Genomic DNA, 27509 nt, shown 5'->3' with positions numbered 1-27509 from the left:
CACTCACGTAAACACGCTGTGTGTTTGACTTGAGGGAATAGGGAGTTCACAGGTCAGTGTTCAGCCTCGGAGGGCCATGACGCAACACACCTGCTTCACGGGAAGCTGCGTGGAGGGAGAGCTCTGTTTATTCATGTGTGTGTGTGGGTCTCACCTGGTTTGTCACAGTCTGTGGGTGGAGCACCGGGTGGAGTCCTGGTTCCGGCCCTCTCTTGTCCCCTATCGTCCACACACCAGCAGTGTCCAGTGGAGCCGTGACACTGAACAAAATACATTTAATTTGATTTATTTATTTAATACAAACATCTGGTCATCTGTCTGACCGTTAGCGGACCGCCTCACGAGGTGCTGACCTGCAGCGGAGCGTACTGTCCTCCTGCGTCGCACTGGGGGACGTAGGCTCCGCCCACAGGACGGCCCTCCGGCCCGGTGGCCTGGGCCCGGTCTCTGTGGTGCTGGCAGTGAGTCTTAGAGCGCTCTGGTTCATCTATGAAGGGAAGAAAGAAATTAGGATGAAAGAATGTGCTGACAATTCTTCATTACATATTTAGCATTACAAAGGTGGAATATGGTGTCCTGGACACTTTCTATGGATAAGCTTGGGTTGGTAGTTCAGTTTCATCTTTTCTCCTCCTTGCTGGAGATGATAATTTTTTGGTAATTGATGGGAAAAATGTGCCGAAGTGTCAAAGTTAATACTTTTATTACTTTTATTACTTGTTGCCTCATTAGTTTTTAACGGGCCCTCCTGTGGGTTTACACAGTGCTGGGTAGTCCGGCTCAGCGTGTGAAGAGCTCTGTCAAGTCTGAGGAAGTATCCCTGATGATATCATAGTGATGTCATCCGGCTTCTCTCCTATTGGGCTAGGAGACCACAAATTCATCACAGAAAGTCTGCATTACAGACTCGGATGGTGGTTGATGGATATGAGAGAAGGTCTACAGAGAGTTGCTAGATGGGAAATGCAGGTTCTCGTGGTTTTGGAACTTGACCTGCACTATTTATATTTTGACCATTTCTTAACGTCTCTCATAAGTCCCCTAACTTTATTCCCTGGTTATTAAATGGACCCAGAACACAGAGTGTTCCTCACCTGGTTTGCTGCAGTCTGTATGCGGTGTACCAGGTGGTGTTCTGGTTCCCGCTCTCTCCTGTCCGTTACCGTCCACACACCAACAATGTCCAGTGGAGCCGTGACACTGCAGTAAATAATAACATCAATAACACTCCATACTTTAATTAAGTTAACCTCCTTTTGGTTGCAGGTGATGAAGAGTCTCTTCAGACACTTTATTAGCGACCAACCTGTGAAGCAGTGTACTGTCCGTTGTCCTCACACTGAGGGACGTAGGCTCCAACAACAGGGTACCCGTCTCTGTCCGTGGTCGGCACACTGTCTCTGTGGTGCTCACAGTGAGTCTTAGGGCGCTCTGGTTCATCTATGAAGGAAGACAACAAAGATGGCTGTTGATGAAATATGTGATATTTCTCATCCATCTTTTGACATCATATCCGAAGTAAATATTAGGGTTCAAGTCAATTTGTTCATGAGATAATTATCATTCAAACAGGGGAAGTGGTGTCCTGGCTACCTTCTAAGGATAAGCATGTAACCAGTAGACCTGAAGACCAGAACCAGTAGACCTGAAGACCAGAACCAAAGACGCTATGAAAGAGATACTGCGGGGTGGTTTCTATGGCACTGTGCGCAATGTAAAGGGTGACCACTAGGGGGTCAGCAGTTACAATGGAAAGGGTGACCACTAGGGGGTCAGCAGTTACAATGGAAAGGGTGACCACTAGGGGGTCAGCAGTTACAATGGAAAGGGTGACCACTAGGGGTCAGCAGTTACAATGGAAAGGGTGACCACTAGGGGTCAGTAGTTACAATGGAAAGGGTGACCACTAGGGGTCAGCAGTTACAATGGAAAGGGTGACCACTAGGGGGTCAGCAGTTACAATGGAAAAGGTGACCACTAGGGGTCAGTAGTTACAATTCAAAGGGTGACCACTAGGGGTCAGTAATATGTCTGAACATTGACTCGGAGCTGGTGTTCGATGAAGCGCGTTCATGTCTGCAAACAATGTTTTTGTTGGCGTTGTAAAAACCTGTAGACGTCAGGGACACGACAAAACAAAGTTTGGTAAAGTCGGAAAGATATTCACAGATGCCTGTGCTGAAAGGCAGCTCACTATTTACTTACTATTTATAATGTTGCACGCTAAAGTATTATAAAAACAATAAGGTACTCGAGGCAGGACTGTATCGTCAATAATGTCCTGCTCAAGGGTTTGCCTAACAACACCCTTGAAGCAGACATTATTGAACACAAAGTCCTGCCTCTCGCCTTATTGCTTGAATACTATCCAGCTAAGTGTGTGAAGAGCTCTGCCAAGTCTGAAGGAATATCCCTGATGATGTCATAGTGATGTCCTAATTTTGACCATTTCTTAACGTCTCTCATAAGTCCCCTAACTTTATTCCCTGGTTATTAAATGGACCCAGAACACAGAGTGTTCCTCACCTGGTTTGCTGCAGTCTGTATGCGGTGTACCAGGTGGTGTTCTGGTTCCCACTCTCTCCTGTCCGTTACCGTCCACACACCAACAATGTCCAGTGGAGCTGTGACACTGCAGTAAATAATAACATCAATAACACACCATACTTTAATTAAGTTAACATCCTTTTGGTTGCAGGTGATGAAGAGTCTCTTCAGACACTTTATTAGCGACCAACCTGTGAAGCAGTGTACTGTCCGTTGTCCTCACACTGAGGGACGTAGGCTCCAACAACAGGGTACCCGTCTCTGTCCGTGGTCGGCACACTGTCTCTGTGGTGCTCACAGTGAGTCTTAGGGCGCTCTGGTTCATCTATGAAGGAAGACAAAAAAGATGGCTGTTGATGAAATATGTGATAATTCCCATCCATCTTTTGACATCATATCCTAAGTAAATATTAGGATTCAAGTCAATTTGTTCATTAGATAATTATCATTCAAACAGGGGAAGTGGTGTCCTGGCTACCTTCTAAGGATAAGCATGTAACCAGTAGACCTGAAGACCAGAACCAGTAGACCTGAAGACCAGAACCAAAGATGCTATGAAAGAGATGCTGCGGGGTGGTTTCTATGGCACTGTGCGCAATGTAAAGGGTGACCATTAGGGGGTCAGCAGTTACAATGTAAAGGGTGACCACTAGGGGTCAGTAGTTACAATTCAAAGGGTGACCACTAGGGGTCAGTAGTTACAATGGAAAAGGTGACCACTAGGGGTCAGTATTTACAATTCAAAGGGTGACCACTAGGGGTCAGTAATATGTCTGAACGTTGACTCGGAGCTGGTGTTCGATGAAGCGCGTTCATGTCTGCAAACAATGGTTTTGTTGGCGTTGTAAAAACCTGTAGACGTCAGGGACACGACAAAACAAAGTTCAGTAAAGTTGGAAAGATATTCACAGATGCCTGTGCTGAAAGGCAGCTCACTATTTCCTTACTATTTATAATTTCGCATGCTACAGTATTATAAAAGCAATAAGGTACTCGAGGCAGGACTGTATCGTCAATAATGTCCTGCTCAAGGGTTTGCCTAACAACACCCTTGAAGCGGACATTATTGACCACAAAGTCCTGCCTCTCGCCTTATTGCTTGAATAATATCCAGCTAAGTGTGTGAAGAGCTCTGCCAAGTCTGAAGGAATATCCCTGATGATGTCATAGTGATGTCCTAAGTTTGACCATTTCTTAACGTCTCTCATAAGTCCCCTAACTTTATTCCCTGGTTATTAAATGGACCCAGAACACAGAGTGTTCCTCACCTGGTTTGCTGCAGTCTGTATGCGGTGTACCAGGTGGTGTTCTGGTTCCCGCTCTCTCCTGTCCGTTACCGTCCACACACCAACAATGTCCAGTGGAGCCGTGACACTGCAGTAAATAATAACATCAATAACACACCATACTTTAATTAAGTTAACCTCCTTTTGGTTGCAGGTGATGAAGAGTCTCTTCAGACACTTTATTAGCGACCAACCTGTGAAGCAGTGTACTGTCCGTTGTCCTCACACTGAGGGACGTAGGCTCCAACAACAGGGTACCCGTCTCTGTCCGTGGTCGGCACACTGTCTCTGTGGTGCTCACAGTGAGTCTTAGGGCGCTCTGGTTCATCTGTGAAGGAAGACAACAAAGATGGCTGTTGATGAAATATGTGATATTTCTCATCCATCTTTTGACATCATATCCTAAGTAAATATTAGGGTTCAAGTCAATTTGTTCATTAGATAATTATCATTCAAACAGGGGAAGTGGTGTCCTGGCTACCTTCTAAGGATAAGCATGTAACCAGTAGACCTGAAGACCAGAACCAGTAGACCTGAAGACCAGAACCAAAGACGCTATGAAAGAGATACTGCGGGGTGGTTTCTATGGCACTGTGCGCAATGTAAAGGGTGACCACTAGGGGGTCAGCAGTTACAATGTAAAGGGTGACCACTAGGGGTCAGTATTTACAATTCAAAGGGTGACCACTAGGGGTCAGTATTTACAATTCAAAGGGTGACCACTAGGGGTCAGTATTTACAATTCAAAGGGTGACCACTAGGGGTCAGTATTTGCAATTCAAAGGGTGACCACTAGGGGTCAGTAATATGTCTGAACGTTGACTCGGAGCTGGTGTTCGATGAAGCGCGTTCATGTCTGCAAACAATGTTTTTGTTGGCGTTGTAAAAACCTGTAGACGTCAGGGACACGACAAAACAAAGTTCGGTAAAGTTGGAAAGATATTCACAGATGCCTGTGCTGAAAGGCAGCTCACTATTTACTTACTATTTATAATTTCGCATGCTACAGTATTATAAAAGCAATAAGGTACTCGAGGCAGGACTGTATCGTCAATAATGTCCTGCTCAAGGGTTTGCCTAACAACACCCTTGAAGCGGACATTATTGACCACAAAGTCCTGCCTCTCGCCTTATTGCTTAAATAATATCCAGCTAAGTGTGTGAAGAGCTCTGCCAAGTCTGAAGGAATATCCCTGATGATGTCATAGTGATGTCCTAAGTTTGACCATTTCTTAACGTCTCTCATAAGTCCCCTAACTTTATTCCCTGGTTATTAAATGGACCCAGAACACAGAGTGTTCCTCACCTGGTTTGCTGCAGTCTGTATGCGGTGTACCAGGTGGTGTTCTGGTTCCCGCTCTCTCCTGTCCGTTACCGTCCACACACCAACAATGTCCAGTGGAGCCGTGACACTGCAGTAAATAATAACATCAATAACACACCATACTTTAATTAAGTTAACCTCCTTTTGGTTGCAGGTGATGAAGAGTCTCTTCAGACACTTTATTAGCGACCAACCTGTGAAGCAGTGTACTGTCCGTTGTCCTCACACTGAGGGACGTAGGCTCCAACAACAGGGTACCCGTCTCTGTCCGTGGTCGGCACACTGTCTCTGTGGTGCTCACAGTGAGTCTTAGGGCGCTCTGGTTCATCTGGAGGTAGAAACAAGTCATGCACTCATGTACCTCTCCAGCTTCACTTGATGCCTCTTTCATGCAATAGACGAGGTGTGCTTTGTATATCTCACCTGGTCGGTTGCAGTCTACGGGTGCCGTCCCGGGTGGCGTCCTGGTCCCCGCTCTCTCCTGCCCCCTGACGTCCACACACCAGCAGTGTCCAGTGGAGCCGTGGCACTGCAACAAGTCATCACACGTTTCCCAATCAGCACTTCACTCAAGTCATCAGTCGGCCATGCACGATCTCACTCCCTCCGTCACCTGCAGCGGGCGGTAGCGTCCGTCAGAGTCGCACTGAGGGACGAAGGCACCGAGCAGCGGTCGGCCGCCCCGGTCCTCCCCCCCGCTCTGCAGGCTGTCTCGGTGCTGCTCGCACTGGCTCCTCGGCTGGACTGTCTGTCCTGTACAGACACATCATGTATATGTATACTTATATTTTATGGTCCTTTCTTTTATTTCCTCCCACATCTTTATAGTTTACTTTGGATACGTAGAGTTAATTATAGAGCAAACATATCAGTTATTTCCATGTATGTTCCTATCAAACAAAGGGTAATTTATAACAGGTTTCTATAACTATATCTCACATTTTTAATAAAGAAACAGATCAGAACTCATGGGGGAAGCTCTAAATACGTAAAGAAAACAAATGAATACAATTGAACTGTAATAAATGTAACTAAAACAAATGAACACTGGAGTTATGGACAATAATGATCCCAAACTCTGAAAATTATAACTTTAAAGCTGATTTATTTGCAAAAATGTCTGATTACATTGATACCTCTCATACATTTATCTTATAATATTAAGTCAATATAAAAAAAGCAATTAAAAAAACATCAAAGCAAAGCTTTCTGTCCGATTGAAAATGATATTCGTGGTCATCATGCACCACTACTGACCTTCCTGCTGGGAACAGTAGAAACCATCGCCATGAAAGCCCGGCAGGCACTGGCACTGGAAGGAGCCCAGTGCATTGCTACATCTGGCACTGGTGTGACACGGAGAGGAGCTGCATTCATCTACATCTGAGACACAGAGACATCACACATGTAAAAACACCACCTTCGAGTGGAGGAATAAGACATGCGGCGAACTCCAATAATTCAGATCCGTGGTGTCTTATCAGCAGTTGGATCTTCTCCAGGCCTCGTGTAAAGTATCTGTCCAGCAGGGAGGGAGGGCTTGAAGGAAGTTCATCAGAAGTTCACACTGATGGTTGAAAGGAGTACACACACACACACACACACCTCTCCTCCACACATTCCAAAGCCAAACACACATTGTGTCACTGCTCCATTTGTCTCTCCCTTCCACCCCTCCTCCGCTGTCCAATCTCACCCCCTCGTTCTCACATTAGTGCTCTCGTTCCCAGCCCTTGTTCTCACATTTGTCCCCCACCCTCCCCTCTCGCTGCGTCTCCTCGCTGTTGCAGCTGTGCGCCGCTGCGGTGGAAGACACGCCGGGACAAACATGTGGCTCGCCTCCAAACCGCTGAGCTCGTTTTGGTTTTTTTTTGGAACATGCTCCAAAAAAAAACATCTCGTATGTGGCCCGGCAAACGCAACGGACGAGGATGGAGACGGGAGGATGTAATAGTCGGTGTTTACAGAGGATTCCTTTCGTTTGTTTGCAACTACAGCGCACGCAGGAGGACTGAGAGGAGAGGAGCACGTGTCGCGGTTTCAGGAGCTTCGGTTTCTTTGTTGATGTCGTCGTACAGTCGAGCTCAGAGACTAACCACCGTGAAGGGCTTGTCAGGAGCTCTAGAGAATAATGAACAGGTGTTGGAACCATTTCAACTGGCACACACACACACACACCCTGCTGATTGAACTTGAAAGTAAAACGTTTCAACGGCGGTCTTACCGGGAATTAATAAAGCACCTGTGCTTACATCTAAATATCCGGCTCCTGTGCATCTTCTTCCTGCTCATTCGAAGCACCGCTCGCTGCAGCGTGAGTCAGTCTGCTGGTTGTTGGTCGTTCCATCACTTAATTATTAAGTCGTGTTTCATTTTTAATTGAAGTCCGATCAGGTACAATTATAGAAACTTTATAGTTGCAGCCGATAAGATGAATGCAGTCTTTTTTTTTAAGCAATCGGGTTGATTTATGATTGATTTATTTGTTTGATTTTCTTTAAAGAGACAATTGTAAATACACACATTTGCCATCAGGGGGCTTCAAGGAGTTTTTCATTGCGACTCACCAACACAGGTACGCCCGTCGAAGCCAAACTCATAGCCACCTTGGCACTGGCAGCGGTGGCTACCGGGCAGGTTCACGCACTGAGCGTGAGCGCCACATGAGCTCAAGCCCTCCGCACACTCGTCGACGTCTGCAGTGAGACGGGAGGAGAGAGAGAGGGGAGACGGTTCTATGAGGAATCCCGGTCTGCCGACATATGTGTGTGTGTGTGTGTGTGTGTGAGTATCAGGGGCGTCGTTAGGTCTATTTCAGGGGGCTTCAGCCCAGTGAGCAAGAGTGTGAACGAGCAAATTCAAAATACAGGAAATAACTCTCAACATCTCTCTATTCTTTGCATTATATATGTTATTGTTATATTTTGTTCCATTGAATGGTATATTTGACACTGAGCTAGTTCATGTTTCTCTCAGTGGTAGTGTCCAAATGAGCATAAAATATCACTATGACCCTGAAATTCTGTGTCTTACATTCGGGGGCGCCAACATAACCGGGCATACCGCCCCCCTTGGGGCTTAGCCCCCCCTTTCTTTGAATCCTAGACGCCCCTGGTGAGTATAACAGCTCTTTATGATACTGGTGCTGTTGTGTTCCCGCCGGTCCCTCTCTGTGCATGTGTTGGTGTGATGGAGAGGGCCGACACTTTACCGTAACAGTTGCGTCCGTCCCCTCTGTAGCCCGTGGCACACTGGCACTGGAAGTCCCGGCCCTCCAGAGGGAGGCACTGGGCCGTGGTGTCGCAGTCGTGGTTCCCGGCGTAGCAGGGGTTGACCAGCTCCGGCTCCGTGGGCTGGACTTCACCGAGGAGGAGACACAGATGGGATTGATTGATTAATTCATTGATTGTCAGTAGCACGTATGTTTCTTGATCTGATCGTGCACCTCTTGGTTTTCACATTCAAGTGTATTTGCTTTCTCTGAATTAAAAATAGAATTCCTTCTTTTCCATGTTTCATGTAGATTATTGCTGTCTTTGCAGCGGTGGAGAAAGAATCACCGGACAACAATCAAAGTAAAGAAACAAACAAAGCAAAGTAAAAGTACGGATAAAGAAGCAGAAGATATAAATACTCAGTAACAGAGACACCTTGGAGACGATGTTGGGTGCTGAGCGTGGATCTGTTATTCTTCTGTAAAGTCAAGAGGATTTAGCAACAAATCAGGACTAAAGATGAAAAATAGCCTCTTGGCACATTTACAGGAATGTTTTTATGAATGTGCACGATCACATAAACCACAGTAGAACGACTGGGTTTCGTCGTAAACAGCTGGAAGAGACAGTCTCACATCTGGAGACGCGTGACGAGAGCAATCTACCGCGCAGGCTCTTCAAGACACTCCAGACGTCCTGATGGAGGGATGGAGATCCGGGTCACTGGGGGGGAGTCCAGTGATTGCGGAGCCTAACCAAACGCACATGTCAACTCACTTCTCATGGGACGCTTTCCTGTGAGGAAGTCATGTCCTCAATGTAGGACATGTGGATGATGTTAAGGCACACACACACACACACACTCACAGGAGAGAGACACCCACACAGACAGGGGGATGTGCGTTCAGGATTTCCCTTAAACACAGCGAGAGGCTCTTTAAACAGCAGCACCCAGACTCATTCCTGGAGATTAAGGGGAGGCAAGAGGGAGAGTAGAGAATAACTATGGGAAAATAATGTAAAGGACTCATGAAATATGCTTAGAATATAGTGGTCACGTGACATCTGCTGCTTCTGATCCTCCTCTGATGCTCTCAAGGGTTCTTCACTTTTTTCCTGATCCGATGTGAGGTCAAAGGTCAGGGATGTCGTATGTCTACAGATTCCAAAGCCAAAGTGTAAGGAGTATGTGCTGTATAAAGTATAAGGAGGGTGTATAAAGTATAAGGAGGGTGTATAAAGTATAAGGAGTGTGTATAAAGTATAAGGAGTGTGTATAAAGTATAAGGAGTGTGTATATAGTATAAGGAGGGTGTATAAAGTATAAGGAGTGTGTATATAGTATAAGGAGTGTGTATAAAGTATAGGGAGGGTGTATAAAGTATAAGGAGTGTGTAGTTGTACTTCAGGTTACTGTGAGAGGTCTGGAGGCCGGTTGGTCATTTACGCACGAGCAGCTATCCACGACAGAAGAAGAGCAAACCACCTGAAAGACTAATATCTGTTTTAATGATGTTTAAGTGCTCTCAGATGAACTTTTCTTTACCATCGAGGGAATATAAACAACAACAACACACACACACACACACACACACACACACACACACACCTAAACTAAATCAGACACACAGACATTAGCCACAGCTTGCTTCCATCTCCTCAGCCCAGAGGCCAATTCTGGCTCATTATCAGAGAGAGAGAGAGAGAGAGAGAGAGAGAGAGAGAGAGAGAGAGAGAGAGACTCTTCAAAGTCCTGAATGCACAGATGAGAGGGCGAGATACAAATAAAAAAACGGAGGGATAATTAGAGAGTTAAAGAGAGAGAGGTGGAGGACACACTACACACCATCAAAGCAATGACTTGCAGTTTCCCACCTGTTTCTTTTTCACACACACACACACTCACACTCATATCCCTTGAGACGATACAGCTGGCTGGGAGGCCGAAAACACACGCACACACACACACACACACACACACACATGTTTAACAGCGGTGTGTGTAGTTTCAATGGTTTAGTTGGAGAGGCGAAGTCCCTCCTGGTGAACCACCACGGGACCTTCTGTCTTCTCAGTAGAGACGGGTTTCTTTTTATGTTATCGATAGATCGATAGATACTTTATTAATCCCATAAGGGGAAACAGTTTAGTTTTTTCCAGCATCATTTATACATTTAAAGCAATATTAAATATTAAAATGCACAATATTTGCAAAAAATAGAATTAGAATAGAATAATATAAACTACACACCAGAGTGCAGGGTGGAAGCTTTAATGAATTCAGCCGGTCCTCGTTGAGGCGGAGCCACTGTGCTGCCGCCTGCATCGAGGATTCTGAAGGGATCACGTGCTTCAGGGTTAGGGGGTCCTGGGGGGTCCTGGGGGGTCCCGGGGGGTCCTGAATCCAGCGAGGGCAGTGTCTTTCTGTTTGCTATGATTTTTATTCCATTTCCACGAATTCGATTTCTACTCCATCGCAGCACTGACTGAAACCAATTTAAAAAAGGCCCGCAGCAAACAAACAAGTAACCCTCTCCATGTGGGCCGGAGGTTTTAACTAGAAATCATTTAAACACAAGATTCAGTTATATAAGGACGTGGAATCCCACACTGTAGGGCAGCTGTTCACACAGATGTTGACAACACACACTCAAGTCAGGTAGAGCTGGTCTCCCTCAGAGTCTGAAGGTCTACAACCTCGGATTCTCATGACATCAGTGGGCAGCCCTTCTGCCCGACAACCCCCCCTCGCCCCGATAGAAAATCTGTCATTGGCTTGGATATTATTTCCCAGAAAGTGTAAGACACACACACACACACACACACACACACCACTTAACCCATCCCTAAAGCTCTTCCAGCTGGATGCACGGTGCGTGTGGATGTGCACGTGTGAGACGTGTCATCACAACCTACTTAATCAAAGTGTTGACGTTTGCGTGACAGAAACTTGGCCTGGATTCAAAAACACCAACAAAAAAAAGATCTCTCTCTCCCCCCATCTCGTCCTTTACAGCTCCGTCATCTCTTGTTTCTGCTTTCCATTGGGTAAAAACCAAAAGGTGTGGTTTGAGTTCTACGGCTTATAGTAGTTACATAAATGAATAATTACACGACATAAATGTGATCGGTATCAGCCGGTACTGCTTCCTGCAATCAGCCCCAAGAGTCCAGCTCAGAGCCCCCAAAGTATTCATCCGCCCCAAAACGTAGAGCCATTGTTTACCTCTGTACAAATACCACAGAGCCACGCCAACCGGGTCAGAATACAGAGTTTGGTGGTTGTGGTTTTGTGGCTGTTTTATTTATTCTTCATTCTCATTGAGTGCCGCTGACCTCCATTCAGCTTCAGTGGCTCGACCGGCGATGTCAACACTTCAGAGTTCAGTGACGCATGCCGGGACTGAGATAATAACGACCCGACCGAAACCAGTCGCACGTTGTGAGTCAGCGGTGACGCTGTCTGCAGCCCAGAGGTGGTCACACAGACAGTTGAACATTGTTCTCCAGCGGTTCAGTGTGTGATTATCCGCGTGAGTGTTTGAAGCCGAGCGCGGTCCAACTCCGCAGCGTGGGTTTGGCAAAGGTTTCAATTACTAGGTGGTCTGGCCGCTAGTTGTGGCTCCGCATCAAGAAGACCTCATGTTTGACGGCCCGATTGCCCCCCCCCCCCCCCACACACACACTTACACACTCACAGTGATGGTCTGGAATGGAATCACACGCTCGCTTCCCCCGGATAGTGAACCAACGTTATCAGCGCCACAGTGTCTTCCATGGATGGACGCACACTACGCACTCTTTTTAATTATTATTTTTTTCATGAGCTAAACGATGGATCGTACCAGATGTGGTGCCACCTGTCGAGGTGATACTAGAAGGTGGAGGTTCGCGTGAGTTTACTCACTTCACCATTTGTGGCTTTTTTGCTTCATTCGCGCCTTAGAGGGGGCGGGGCTTATCTCCGTGGAAACAGTTATCTCCTTCATCCACCACGAAGAACTAACCACTAGTTCTACTTCAGACTCGTTGAGGACATCACACACACATCAGAACATCTAACGCCCTCGTTGATTGATTAATATCATATATATATATTTATACATGACATCACATTTGGATTCACCAACAGCGGAGGAGCTCAACACTGATTGGCTTTCGGAATTCGGGCGAATTTTTGCGACAAAGTAATATTTTAACTTGAGGCGAAAGAGGCACATTTCGGGTCTATCGCAACCACTCGCGTCTGTACCTTGACTTTGCTTATGGGATCTATCTAATATTAATAAGAGGGGAAAAAACCTTTTGGTGTGGAACTAAATGCATTTGATGAAAACCTAATTCAGCGGAGAGGACGAAGGCCGCAGCCGGATGTTCTGCGGGCGGCGAGTTGGACTCACCCCCCACCGGGCTGATCTTGTTGGTGATGGCGTATCTCAGGATGTGCTCCTCCTTGACGTACATCAGGAACACCCTCTCCATGGTGATCTGCAGCGTCTCCGGCGCGGCGCCGCGGTTGTCGTGACGACAGTCGCGGTAGGTGATGTTCTGCTTCAGCTGGAAGGAGAAGGACTCGGCGCCGCGCTCCGCCGACGCCACCGAGAACTCCCTCACGGAGGAGGAGGCGACGACTGGGGGGAGAAAGACGCGGGGGAAAGTTTTTTTTTAAGGGCGCGGTGAGAAATGAAAAACGTTGCACCGAATGAGTCTCTCGTGGTTGTTATGGTTACCGGATGGGTAGTATTGGTAGATCTCCTTAAAGGGATCCATGGTAACCTCCGCTCCGGGGGGCAGGAAGGGCACGTCGCCGTTGACCACAGTGTCCACGGTGAGGTGATTGTGGTCGTCGAGGCCGCGGCCCGTCTGGGTGATTGACAGGCGCTGGTTGCCGGGGTAGAAGATCACCTCCGCACGACGGGTGAACTCGGCACCTGGAGACGGAAGAAGTCGATCAATTCTTCTTCTGATTGATTATTTTTAGACGCCGACGGTGCAGCAGTTGTATATCGTTAAAAAATGGTTGCATCTCACACACACACACACACACACACACACACACACGCACAGCTGTTTTCTATTAGAGAAGGGAGGGGGAAGGCTGATATCACATCACATCCCTGGAGATGATACAGCTGGCTGGGAGGCCGAAAACACACACACACACACACACACATAGACACACACACTAGCAGCATCACCACAGGGTCTACCTGTGATTTTGAATCCTGCTTGGCTATTGGGCAGCTCCAGAGCAAACAGCCATCCAAACAGCTCTCCTATTGGCGCCAGTGGCATCAGAGCCCAGCCCACTTGCTCAGGTACCTGACCAATCAGCACACAGCGTTTCAAAAAGGGAAATCCGGAGAAAGCAGAGACTTGCCTGTGGATGAGAAGAGGAGGTTCCTCTTCACACTCCTACCTCGCTGATGGCGGTGTACGCCCTGCCGTCGCCCACCACGATGTAGGCGTGAAGGTCAATGTTGTTCAGCGCCACTGGAGTCGATCCCACGGTCACCGTTCCACTCACCTTGCCGCTAACTCGCTGCGGAGCGCCTGAAGGAGCGACGACGACGACGTAAACATTTGAAGAGAGGACAACGCCACGACATTTAAATGTAAGACTGATCTCTGCGAGTCGACGGTGGAGCTCTCACCCTCGGGGAGACAGTGGCGTCCGTTGCCATAGAAACCAGGCCGGCAGTGACAGCAGAACCCCGTGGCGTAGTCGGAGCACAATGCATTCTGGGAACACTGCTGTTGGAATCTATAATGAGAAGAGAGCAAAGAAAACCATGTTTAATGCTTAAAGAAAAGGGGGGAAAGGACAGATGTAGCAGAACCAGAGACGTTGTCTCTTTTATTACATTCCTCTTCTTTGACTACATCACCCACAATGCACTCTGGCCGCTGTCAGTACAACAACCACGACAAACAGTTAGATCCACCAACAGCAGGTAAATATCACGAGTCGTCACATACCTGGCACATGTTTCCTTATTCTCTGTAGTGTACTGGATGACTGAGAGAGAGAGAGAGAGAGAATAAGTAATACATTATATATATATATATACAATACTTATATAATTATTACCCGACAGTCACCTGGATGTACATGCAGACAGTGTTGTTGAAGAATGATGTTCTGTTTCCAGTATTTACATCACACAGACATGTTTAAATAGAGATTTAAGGTTGTTTCCATTCCAGTAAAGATGGACAGAGCAAAGAAGACAGAGGAAGGTACACACACACACACACACACACACACACACACACACATGTTGAGGCACTATACTTGGAGAGAAACCAGCTGTTGCAGTCCTTTCTCCCACGCCCACTAATCCACTCAGTCACACACACTCACACACACACACACACACTCACTGTTTGCTACATGAACTCCCAAAGGCATCTTCCACGCCGATATGTTTTCATTTTAAAATGCATAACTCTTGCTGCCCCCCCGCCTGGCGTCCTACTCGGCCCACAGTGTTTTCCCCGAACCCCCCCCGACATCGACACTTTTGCCAACTCTGACCCCGTTTTAGTTCGGAAACTTTACGTCAGAAACAGAGACTGTTGTAAACACTTGCTTTCCGATTGGCTCTCAGCTGTCTCGACGCGTCCTTTCACGTGGACATCTTCCTTGTCTATACTAGCAGCTGTTGTTTGGTTCAATGCAGTCCAAGCAAGATGAACTCTGGTCTCGTTTTCCGCCCCGTAATGTTAAGAGCTCAGCGACCATCGGCCGAGAGACGACCTGCTGCCGGCGCGCACACGCCCAGCTTCCTCCAATGGTCGTGAGATTTCGATGAGACCGGCGTGTGAGCCTCGGATCGTTTATTGAAAACGTAGAGTGTGGGTATGAACTATGAATACAGTAATGTGTATTTCTACAGAAGTGTTTACATGTGCTGCTCGGAACACCGAGAATAAATCCTCCGTCTGACACTGGGGAAGCGATGCGCATGTTCTTGATTTATTTGAAAAAAAACTGAAAAATGACTTGATAGTCAGAGTTGCTGAGCAGACATGAAGTACGAATCACACCGACGGGACAAAATATATCAATGTTGTTCAAATGAAGTCATGTGTGTGACGGCGGAGCTCAAATAGTACATTTAAAATGTTTTTTGTTTTTTCTAGGCGACTCTGAAACTTCTATTTTTGCTGTGTTTCATCTTTATTTACTCTGAACCAGTAACGTATATACTTATATTTACACATCTGAACAAAAGCTCAGTAACAGCAACATTATTCAAACATCCTTTGTGGTTGCAGAGATACAGCCTTTTTAGTTTGGCTATGATATTTCGGGCAGAAACCTAAAAATTAGGGCGGTTTTTAAAAGGTTGAGAATAAAACCCAAACATATCTCTCCTTGTTTATCTCTCTATTTGTCTTTTTGGCAAATGGCTGATTTGGGATCAAAATGCAGCATTTTATTATCACACACACACACACACATTCAAATGGACACAGGATGTCAGGATATTTTCTCAGGAACTGCAAACACACACACACACACACACACACACACACAGGAGACAAATCACTGCTTTTCCACACATAAACACAGACGTGCTGCGGAGGGAAACCCAAATATTGCAACGATTTTTAAGCTCGGCCTGAGTTTCATGAACATCGAACTCATGACAGCGCTGAGGAAATATCAGTGTATTGTATTTGCTTTTGTAATGTTTCGATGTTTCTTGAATCTCACACACACACTCTCCTTTGAAAATATCATAGTTATGGCTGGTTTAGTATTAAAATCTAGTTTTCCTGAAATGGAGTGCAAACACTAAGTTTGCGATTGGCCGAATTCCTCCCCAAAAATATTTGCATTTTCAAAGAAAGAAATGTATGACATCACTCCAAACTGAGTAACATTACTTAATAAGACAGGCGTTTCGACCCTTATGTAACCAAGGAAGTTTTCTGAGAAGACATTCTTGTTTACGGCAAAAGCCTGTGGGAGTAGCTGCAGGGGAGGGACCGTTTGACACACACACACACACACACACACACACACCTGGGCTGGGAGCTGCCCGGCACAACGGCAGTATTGTACCGCCAGCTGCTGAGCAGCTCCGCGGGTAGAGGGCAAGGTAACGCTAGTCTCCTGTTCCTCAAATAACTTCATCTACATTCATATTCATTCATATTCATTCATATTCATCGCCTACCTCCTGTGTCAAAATCAACATCGTCTTCGTCCACGCTGACCACGTGACCACCGGGGGAAAGCGGTGGTTCATTCCTGTGAGGGGGGTAAACGTCCACCACCTCCAGGGGAACCTGCAGGGGGAGAAGGCTCTGTTGAACTGAAAATATGCTTTTACTGTTTGTCATACGGCTCAACTCACTCCAGATGTTTCAAACCACAGCTATGATCAGCGCATACTTTAGATAAGATAGATATATACTTTATTAATCCCCAAGGGGAAATTAGTTCTCTGCATTTAACCCATTCTTAGTTATTACCTCTGACAGCGCTGCCAATTTAAATTCCTCTTTTTTTTCCCGTATATCCTCTTCAATAAGTGATATTTTCTTTCTGATAATTTGAATAGTTTGCCACTAAATGCTGCCGTCTGCATGAGCAATACCAGAAACACTTTAAACATGGTGATGATCGGTTTTGCATATGTTTATATTTCTGTTGTTTTTTTGATTTTTAAACTGCATAAAAACGTTGTCCATCTTAAAATGTTGATTCATTTCATGTGCGGGGACGTTTTAGAGTTACCTGTGGTTGCTGTTGCCGAGTCTGCTGGCCACCTCCCTCTGCTGCTCTTTCTGGAGGGTCGGGGGGCGCATACTGCCTGTCTCTTGGCTCTGAGTTGTACCTGGGTTCAGAGGTCAACGGCACATCTTCACTGCCGTACGCCACCTGATGACTAGTGTCCTCCGAAGGGGACGAGGGAGAATCAGGACTCGCTGGGTGAAGGGACTCTGAGGGGTCTCCGCCAGCGAGGGCCGTCTGGAATTCGGGGTCCCCGCCTGTCAGAGGGTAATCCTCTTCTTCCTCCTGGTTATCGGGGTCGAAAGTGTTGTCGGCGTATTCCTCAAACTCACCATACTCGGCTGTGGTGGTGTCCTTGAAGCAGAAACCATCAAAGAGTCAGAGGTTTATTTTTCTGCAAACGACTCCAAAGGGTCGATCAAATTAAAGAGAACAACTAGATTACCAGGGAGAGGCCATGTCCTTGAACTGGTGGGGTAACAAGGAGGCCACCGATGGATGCAGGAACAATGTTGTCAAAAGAGTAACTGTTCCCAGTGTGGAAAAGCCAAACACCTGGAATTCCTGTATTCCCGACCCTAGAGAACGAGTGAAATGAATTATTTTCAGGTTCAAAGCACAACTAGCATGTTCATTCGCTCAGAGACGAAGGTGAATGTAAAAAGCTTTTTTGTGCTCGTTTTTTCTTCAAAACTAGCATTACAGGCATGTTAGCAGCAATAGCTCACATCTAACAATTAGCTAACAGATGACAGCTACTTTGCTGAAGCCTGCTAGCTAGTTAGCAATTAGCTAACTAATGTAACTTAGCTAAAATGTACGGCGTGTCATAGAAAGGTTTTCAGAGTTAGACAGTTTTCTGTGTCGCATGAATCTAAATTTCAGAACAATCTTACATCATTATAAACTAGAACGGGCACTCGGTAGAGCGCATACCTTCACATATCACAAGATTGGGCATTGAATTATGAACATTTTGGCATTAGTTGCATGCCAATTGGATAGAAATTGACCGCGCTATGGTAAAAAGAAGATGTTGGCCTTTTCATGACCTTGACATTAACCTTTGACCCGATCAATCCCAAAATCTAACCAAATGGTCCCCGGATAATAACCAATCATCCCACCAAATTTCATGCGATTCGGTTTAATACTTTTTTAGTTATGCGAGTAACACGCATACAAATAAATAAATAAATACACGGCGATCAAAACATAACCTTCCGCATTTTCAATGCGAAGGTAATTACATTAAATAAAGTTTTCCGGACACCGTTTTTTCCAATTATTTCTGTTTTTCTGACCATGCTCTTTGGCACACAGCTAATCCTCAGATCAATTACACGTTTGCCAGATGTGGCATTAGGAAGAAGTGTGACCCAACCGTGAGGTCGTTTGACTTACTGGTAGAGGTTCTTCACACTCTGCTCATCGCTGGTAACGCTGTAGTGAGGTCCCTCGGTCCGGGAGAAGATCAGATATGTGATTTCTCCCCTGCTAAAGCCGACTCTGGCAGGAAGCTCTATCTCAACATTATAAGACTCCTGGAAACAGAACATTACATGAACATCATTGCAATGGCACGGTAACATTAATTAAGTGCTGCAGCGGTAAAATAGCCACGCTGACCTAGCTGTGACTTAAGGTCTTGCATATAACCAGTTTACCTTAGGACGAGTACCAAAGAAGTTAAGGCCACCTTCAGGGTAGAGGAAGAGAACATATGAATCTGTCTCGTCGTAACCGATCACTGCCTGGAACGTATTGACCTAAAGAGAGAAGAGAGACGTCAGTCTGAACCAGAATACCAACGGACCAAAACTCTTGCAATGGGAGTTTAAGTGCAATTTTGGGATTTAGTAGCATCTGTAAGTTGTGCGTTGGCGATCTAAAATCGCAACGTGGTGGACTCTTTGTGGTGTGAGACTGCAGGTAGACCCTTCTTCAACTCGCTCCCGACGTAGATATAAAGGTCTTGTTCTATTTATGCCAATAAGTCTTTAACGGTGCACACTGGACCTTCCAGCGACTCGAGAGAATCTCTGGAAATTCGATGAACCGCTGTCCTGTAACTTCCACTGGTTGCTATCAGTGGCCACTGTTCCAGCCTTAATTTAATCTCTAACTATTCAGTAACTTTCACAAGACGCAAGTAACACCTATAACCCTTTTAATCAGCATTTCGTTGTTGTTTAAAAAAAAATCTGAGGACTGAAAGCAGCTTCCTGGTAATCAAGACGGTGTCTAACAACCATGTTCAGCTCTGCTCCTGTCAGAGCGATGAGGTCACCAACCTCCCCTCACGTCATTCTTACACTCAACGCTCATATTTAAACTTCACACCTCATGTCTCCTCCTCTTCCTCTGCTGGGATTCATGTTGAGACTTCTCACCCTTTACCCCCACCCTCCTTTCCAATTACTGACACTGAGTATCTGGGTTTCCTAACATTTTTTTTGAAATAAATTAGAATGAAATAAATGTTAGTGAATAAGTACCGACTCATGAATCAGAGAACTTTTTTTACGCTGGCGTCCGGTCCGCTCTGCCTCCCAAAACCCCAGTTAGAAAAACACAGATTTGTCGAATGAGGGGAAGACTGTGAGTGTTGTTTCCCTTTGGGACACAATCAGATTATCGTAACACACACACACACACACACACACACAGCTTGGCCTCTCAACCCCCAGCCCAGATGTTGATCTCCACAGCTGTCTTCCTGTGAGTCTGGGCATCTTTCGCGATGATGTTACAACATACAAACCAGACATCGTTACAATGTGAGGGGTGGGGTACAAACACACACACACACACACACACACACACAAGCCTGAGTGCAAACACAGATGTCCCACCACCTATATTCCTCCCATGTGAACGCATGTGTGTGTGTTCCTAATTGTTTACATCAACATATTTAAGCTATCTTGTTGTGTGTGGGCGGGGAGGACTTTGTAACCTCCGGGCTCTTTGTAATTACGAAGGAGGGGGTCTTTCTTTTCTTTTTTCCTGTCTTTATGAGGAGAAGAGGCTGGAGCTACAAGAGGGGATCTGCTTCCTCTTTGTCCTTAATATCCTTTCTAAATGTCCGTATGGTTCTCTCCTGCTGTCGCTCCTTTAGTCCCGGGGGGGTTTGGCTGGCAGAGATGGGTCTGCTTTAGAGTGGGAGACATATGAGGAAACAGATAATAAGATGCATTTCCATCCAAATAGTTGTAAAAAGTTGAGTCAACAGAAGAATATTTATTTTCCCCATCTGCACGATGTCATTTCGTGAATTTATTCTCCCCTCCACACATAGCCGACCGTCCCTGTGGTGTTTTCAGTGACTGTATATCTCCACTATCGCAGCAATAATGAAATTAATTGTGCAGACATTCACGGTCCCCAGAGGATGGACCCTGCTGCCTCTGGAAATCCCCTTTTCCTTTACAGCCTCGTCTGTGAATTATCTCTAGAAACCGGTTCGTGTTTTTCAAATGTATTTCCTCGTCTCATTGTATCGTAGAGAAGGAAGACCAGCTATGCACGCCGGTACCTCCAAAACTACGAAGCCGAGAGGATAAACATGTGTTTTGAGAGTGGTGTCGATGCTGTCATCGAACAAAACAAGCGCAGATGTGTCAAAACTATTCATTTTAATTGGCTCTTCCATCTGTGTGGTCACTCGCTGCGTCGGAGTGTCTGTCTCTGTGAGCAATGTCGCTCGAGACTTACAGCTGGAAGACGACAAAAAGCAGCCAGCACACATCAAAGAGCTCCAGACAGAGAGTAGCTCAGGATGCAAGGATCCCCCCCGCACTCCCCCCCCCCAAACTCCCCCACACACACTCACTCATCCAACCTAAAGGCATTTTGTTACACCTCTTTTCTTTTTTTCTTTAAAGAGTGTCCTCACACTCCCAGCATTAGCCAGACACACGCACAGACGTTAATCGCCTCCGGGACACAGCAAATGTTTGTCGTTGGGGTCGTCCTTAAAAGTTAAGGTGCAACCTCATTGGTGTGAGAGGTTCCTCTGGAGACACCCAACAGCCTCACTGCAAACACAGGGAGGACATCCAGAGAGCCGAGGAGCAACTCACCGCTCTTCATGTGACCTCAAAGTCAACGTTTCATCAATCTTCTCATCTATTGAGCAAAGAAATGCAAACTCTCCCTTTAAGTAGGTCTCATGGTGGGTTTTGCAACCATGAAAGATGTCAAAAAAATGGGAAAGTGTGCAAATATTTAAAAAAAATCTACAAACTCTCAAGATTTCCCATTTGCCCAAACTCAAACTGGTCTTTACGCTCAGACTTTAGCAGAAAAGCGGGCGAAGCTTTAAGTCGACGTCCAGTCCAGCGTCCCTCGTTTGTTCCTGTTCGGTATTTGTTTATTCGGTAGTCTGGTTTACTCCATCTTTAAGTAGTTTAGTCTACTCGACCTCACTTAAGATAGTTTGGTTGACTTCTCATCTGGCCTGTGTTTCTAATAAGTGACTCATCCCTCCGTGATAAATGTTTTTGGTGAGGCTGGATCGACGTGCTACACTTTGTTGGTTGGTTGCAGCTGCAAAACGTCCGAGAGAGAGAGAGAGAGAGAGAGAGAGAGAGAGAGCAGCTGCAGGCCAGTTGCCAGCCTCACCGGAGTGCTACAAGCGAAACTGCCTACAGCGTGGGAACCGGCACACACACACACACCGACAAACGCACACACACACTCACACAGAACCCAGGCCTGCAGTCAGGAACAATCTGGTCAGTATTTCACTGTCATGAAAAGCCTTGATCCAGTCTCGTCGGTGGCTTTCCTGTTATAACTTCAGCCGCGCTCCAAAGGATTCCCGTTGCTCTCCTCGAAGCTTGAGGAAATCAAACGGCGTCTGGGCTTACGGAAACTTTTCAACCCCCCCCCCCACCCCCATTTTCATCAACTCGAGAACACAGGGGGGTAAAAACCATCGCTGCTTTTCTCAGATCCTGAAGAGGTTCGTGAACGCGACTACAAACCGGAGCACGACGGCCGCGCTAGTAATGAGTCTGAAGTCTCCAAGTGAAACCCTGAGTCACTTCAGTGTGGAGGAGGAATACAAGGATACAAGCACCTTTGTTTCTGGGTGGAGAGGCTCAGCGGTTAACACAGTAACATATTATGAAAGCTGAATTTTAGTAAGTGCTTTGAAAAAGGACAAGCACATTTCAAGGGGCGCCCACTGTGTCACAGCATGAGGCTCCCCAAGAAACAACAAATCGCACTAATGGAAACAATATTTCCTCTTGTGCTACAGAAAGGAAGGAGTACAGAGGACACATCAACAGAGGAGTCCATTTATTCATCCGCTCGGTCTCATGTGAGCCTCACACGGCCGACGTGGAATATGCCGGTCAGCGCTTTCCCTCGTTGGAGGTCTTTGAAGAGAAGTCGAGGGGAAATCAGAAAAGAAGAAGGAAAAAAGGGTCGACAGAGGTCAAACGTCAAAATCACATTCCATTCGAAAGTGCTGCTCGCGTACAAGAACGCTCTCGGGAACGGGAGCTTCCTGTGAGGCACGCCTGCGACATCGTGTCATCATGGCAAGCGCAGATTAGTCAATTCAGGGTTTAGAGATGGAGTGTTTTCTCATTGAGAAATGAGGTAAATTACCCAGTGGAACATATGTTGTCATGCTTTGAGCTTGCTGTTAAAGTCGCATGCTAAACAGTTCAAATTCATGTTTAGCGGCTATAATTCTTATTCGGTTGCCCAAACAAGTTTATTGTAGCACGCTAACATTAGCTAATTAGCATTAACCACGGAAGCTGTTGGGACTGTGAGCTGTTTTGCAGGTATTTGGTCAAAAACCAAAGTATTTGTATTTTAGCAGAGTTAGTGTCATCATCACTGTCCAAATAGCGTTATGGTCAAAGCGGCGGCCATTTTGTATATGTACCGTTGCCATCGCGGCCGTTTTAGCGCTGCTAACTTCTGTATAGTCGTGGACTCACTGAGGTTTGATGGTAACTGATTTAACTCGACAGATGAGTCAAATCCAGTAACCAGAGTAGTATTAATGCGGCGTTAGCAAGCTAGCTGGGTGGCTAATGACCGGTTAACTAGCTGCCTCAGAAATGGCTACTTAGCTAGCTCGTAGCGGAAGCCACCAACATGACGGACGAGCCTTGTCGACACTTCTTGAAACACCAACACACCGAGGGCCCGGTTTTCTGGAGCAGATGGCTCCGGTCATTTAGCAGATTGAGCTACACGTTAGCGCACACAACAAGGTGTGTGCGATTGGTTTCAAAAGAGGCAATTACTTTCCAATGATGATAATAGCCTCTTTAACCCTTGTGTTGCCTTAGGGTCATTTTGACCCGAATCAATATTACACCCTCCCCCCGCCTTCGGATTAATTTGACCCCATTCAATGTTTAATGTCGGTGTTCTTTCGGTAGTCAACAAACAAACATAAAGTGCCTCACACTTAAACTTGGAAAACAATATTAATTCAAATAATTTTCTGGAGGTTTTAATTGCTGGCGTCAAATTGAACCCAAAGGGTAAAATATGTTAGTAAATATAAAGGTAACAGGAGGGTGAAACATTGAATCGGGTCAAAATGACCCTAAGGCAACACAAGGGTTAAGGCTCGTTTCCTAGAAAACACCAGCCTATCTCGGGCTCTACTTTTCTCTCTCTTTATTCTCCTGTTTTTCCTTCCCCTCGCCGCTCCTCCCGTCTCCATTTCCGACCCCCGAAAAAAACCACACGGCCTGCCCCCCTCCCCCAGCCGGTCACCCCTAACACCCGACAAAACACACACCTCAGGTTAATCAGCTCACACACACATACCACTCTACCCCCCCCCCCCCCCCTCCCGCCCAGCACCTCTGGCTAAATCACTTCAAAAGGAAGATGCTATCTTGACCCACCGGAGCAAATCCCAGCCCGGACTGGTGTGACCCGACAGGACGCGCGGACCCTCTGAACAATGAAACAGACTTTCAGAGGTGGACACCAGCCTCTCATCAGCACTCGGTCAACACCGGATGGAGACTTTAAGTCCGAGGTCCGAGGCTCAAAGAAGATGCAATCACTCATTGGTCCATTTGGATGAGCCCGAGGTATTGAGACGTGTCGTCAGAGGCTTGATGCCGATGGACCGTTTGCACGTTTCGCTTTTGATCAATCAGGAAGAAAGAAAGAAAGAGGAGGCATAAAAGAAACCAGACCGCGACAGTCAAGAGAAAGAACAAACAGACGAGAGGAGGACACACACACACACACAGAGATCTCCTGGGGTTTTTTCCTTAAATCTACCACTCCCTTTATCCCTCCCCTCCCACATGCTACGCACCAGGAACAACAAAGCCCTGTTTGTTTGATCGATAAGTTCAGCCCGCCTGGCTTCACTTGGAGTGCGTCCCAAATACGGACTCAGACAAAGCCTTTGGTTCACCTCGCTGTGACACTTTCTTGAGAAAGGTTTCTAAAAATGTTTTATTAATTACGAAGAAAAACAGACAAAGTGTTTCATTGGCACACTTCCGAAGAAAAGGGCATTTTGGATGTTTTCAGCTCAGTTTATTCGGACAGTATCATGTCTTCTACATCTTTGGAGGGAGATTTTCAAACCCTGATGAGGTCAACAAAGCTCGGTCTGACCCTTTTTAATCCGTCTCTTGTGAAACACCCAACTTCATGGAGGTGCTAGTTTGACCTAAAGCACGGTATCTCAGCTGAACACAATACACTGAGCACAATAGCACATGTGAGCACTAATGGTTGAGACGTGTTTGTGTCTAGCTGTGAGCGAGGGGATAATTAGTTGGGGGAGGGGGGGGACCACTTTGATGACCTTTAGAGATGACCTCTGACCCCTTAAAAAGGTTAAGAGGCAGATTGGGAGGGGACTTACAAATGGAACCCGCCCTCCCCAGGCTGATTACAAGCGATGCGCATCCTCCTGGAATTTGAGATTGTGTCTCCCACTATCATGAGATCCAAACCATGCCGGGAGGCCTCCAGCTACTCCTTACCTTGTTCGAGGGTCCGGCGGTTCGAGTCCGCTCTTCGTATGCCGCGACGTCTTCCCATGTCGCGACCACGGCGTGCGTCGGCGTGAATTTTGCATCCGGGAACCCTCGGTGTACTTCCTGGGTGAGCAGATGGATGAATGAATGATGGGGGCAGGAGGGGGGGGGTAAGAGAGAGAAAATAAAGGGACAAAAGGGAAAGATGGGAGTGTACAATGGATCGAACTAATGGATGAAGAACTGGAAAAGGGAAGAATCCAAATCACAAGTCTGTCCATTGATAATCGCGCCGCGGTAACGCCCTGATGAACTCACCCGGGCCACTCGGTTGAGAACGCCGGGCGTCTCCGTCACCCGGTAGTAGATCTGCCCTCGCCCTCCGCTGGTGTCGATGTCGGCCAGAAACGGAGCCACCACGGGGAAGTCCGTGGGGAAGCCGTCGTCGACGTACTGCTTCTCCATCGGCAGGTCCTGCGCCGATATGATGCCGTTGGTAGCCACCTATAGAGAGAGAGAGAGAGGGAGAGGGACACTGTTTAATGAGGGTGTCAATGGTGTTCCTGCAGACCCCTTGGAACCCCAAAACCTATCATAAAAAATAACCAGAATCCTCAAGGAAATAGCCGCAGCAGCATCGTGACCCCATGGGACCATCTAATGAACCCGTATCCCCTCATAAAGCACCGGGACCTCTGCGGGCATTGCCGGAGCCCCCTCGTGTACCCAAGGAACCACATAATGAACCCCTAGGTCCCCCTCATAAACCACTGGAGGCTCCTCAAGGACCTCTGGGCCTGGTCCCTGATTGTGTGTTGGAAACATTGAAGTCAACCGTTAACTGGCTTTCCTCTGGCTGTGTAATAGGACATGACACCTTCTGGTGATGCGTGTCAGGCAAAGCAACACTGCGGTTTGGAACCGCTTTTTTTTGTATAGTTAACCTCTGAGGTGCTTGTGTATTTCCATTATATGAGTATTATCATCAAAATGTATGTATCGCAGGTAAAAGAACTCTTCGTGCAGACTGGCTCATATCAGACTCATATATAATACAGATGCATTAGAACCCGGTCACTCCCAAAGATTTCCTCATAATTTCTTCTGTTAATCTTTTCTTTAACATGTGTACCTGCAGTTCACTCTTGAGCCACGTGGGGGAGACTGAGTCGATAAACGTAGCCTAACATCGAGCCTAATATGAAAAGCTAGCTGGTTAAAGGTTAGAGGAAATGAAAAGAACCAGATTGCTCATCAACGCCGCCTAACTCCATTTATTTATCTCATTTATAAACCATTTAACATATAAAGAAGTCGAACGTACATTCCATATTTTCTTAATATTTATAGTTAGGGCCGATTGTGAATTTGGCCACCGTGGTGTGACATAAAAGTAAAGATTGGCACTCATGAAACCATCATTTAAAATAAAATGATGGTATTAATGATGATAAAATGTTGATATTTTAATACTTTGAGTCTATAAATGTAGTCATGAATGTAGGACTAAAAAGTATAAAAAAGCATGACATGAAATTAAAGTACCTCAAAATTGTGCTTCACTGTCCACTTGCCTATACTCTGCATAAAGAGTACTTTTAATACTTTTTTACTTGAGAAACTCCGAAAGCCGCAGTACTTTTTAAGTGTAATGTTAGTGAAGTATTACCAGCGCAACTTATTCCTGGTCACCATCTGTTGAGTAGGGCAGTTGATTTGTAATTGATTGTGACGTCAGAATATTGCAAGATTTACTTCACCCCAAATGAAACAGATAGTTTGTTGTTATAAAACGCAACAACAACAAAAACGCAACAAAAAAAAATCTGCTGCAACCATCACCTCCGTCTACTCACGTATAGCTGGGAGTACCGGGTGTCGTAGAAGTGCAGGGGTCTGGCCAGGACCAGCACCCTGGAGGTCTCGTCGTCCCCCTCCGCCAGGATCTGGTCCCCGCTCAGGGCGCCGTACGGGAACATGTCGGCCCTCCGGATGGCGGACACCGCGCACACGCCGCAGCTCCAGCACAGCAGACACGCCGCCAGGATTCCGCCGCTCTCCATCGCAGCGCAGTCGGGGCCGAGTCGAGGCGAAGCCGGGAGCAGAGGGAGAGAGGTGCGGATGGACTGGGGCCGCGAGAAAGACGGAGGAGCAACTCTCCTCCTCCCGGCCGCCGATGCTCTGCGCGGAGGGGGCGGGGCGCGGGACGCTCAGGCCCCGCTCTGATTGGTCGGAGGCGGGCTGTGAGTGACAGCTGGGCCGGTGCTGGAGGTAACATCTGGCTCGCGTTAGAGACAAATAGAGCGCTTTTTAATCCGGATGTAACTATCTGTTTCACAACAACGTGAAGGACACATCGTGTTTTATACACACGTGAGAGTTCCATTGAAACAC

The 27509-nt window shown here is 46.6% G+C and overlaps 1 protein-coding gene across 1 annotated transcript in view; it reads right to left on the bottom strand.

Annotated features, from left to right (window-relative positions):
• Positions 1-27252, bottom strand: part of nid2a (nidogen 2a (osteonidogen)) — a 35003-nt gene extending 7751 nt beyond the window's left edge. The window contains exons 1-29 of the mRNA XM_056431270.1: positions 26972-27252; positions 25434-25619; positions 25122-25238; positions 18789-18890; positions 18526-18665; positions 17567-17699; positions 17125-17475; positions 16562-16673; positions 14352-14391; positions 14027-14136; positions 13792-13925; positions 13583-13694; positions 13103-13303; positions 12773-13003; positions 8369-8515; positions 7725-7853; positions 6415-6540; positions 5771-5910; positions 5581-5686; positions 5352-5485; positions 5140-5245; positions 4028-4161; positions 3816-3921; positions 2739-2872; positions 2527-2632; positions 1307-1440; positions 1095-1200; positions 354-487; positions 155-260 (exon numbers count right to left, since the gene is read on the bottom strand). Coding sequence (XP_056287245.1) covers positions 155-260; positions 354-487; positions 1095-1200; positions 1307-1440; positions 2527-2632; positions 2739-2872; positions 3816-3921; positions 4028-4161; positions 5140-5245; positions 5352-5485; positions 5581-5686; positions 5771-5910; positions 6415-6540; positions 7725-7853; positions 8369-8515; positions 12773-13003; positions 13103-13303; positions 13583-13694; positions 13792-13925; positions 14027-14136; positions 14352-14391; positions 16562-16673; positions 17125-17475; positions 17567-17699; positions 18526-18665; positions 18789-18890; positions 25122-25238; positions 25434-25619; positions 26972-27178 — 4024 coding nt within the window. The 5' untranslated portion in view covers positions 27179-27252. The remainder of the gene's footprint in view (positions 1-154; positions 261-353; positions 488-1094; positions 1201-1306; positions 1441-2526; positions 2633-2738; positions 2873-3815; positions 3922-4027; positions 4162-5139; positions 5246-5351; positions 5486-5580; positions 5687-5770; positions 5911-6414; positions 6541-7724; positions 7854-8368; positions 8516-12772; positions 13004-13102; positions 13304-13582; positions 13695-13791; positions 13926-14026; positions 14137-14351; positions 14392-16561; positions 16674-17124; positions 17476-17566; positions 17700-18525; positions 18666-18788; positions 18891-25121; positions 25239-25433; positions 25620-26971) is intronic.
• Positions 27253-27509: the final 257 nt, after the last annotated feature.

This window comes from Pseudoliparis swirei, chromosome 14 (genome assembly GCF_029220125.1).
Source record: "Pseudoliparis swirei isolate HS2019 ecotype Mariana Trench chromosome 14, NWPU_hadal_v1, whole genome shotgun sequence".
Taxonomy (NCBI): Eukaryota; Metazoa; Chordata; class Actinopteri; order Perciformes; family Liparidae; genus Pseudoliparis; species Pseudoliparis swirei.
This window is presented reverse-complemented; position numbering and strand designations above follow the sequence as displayed.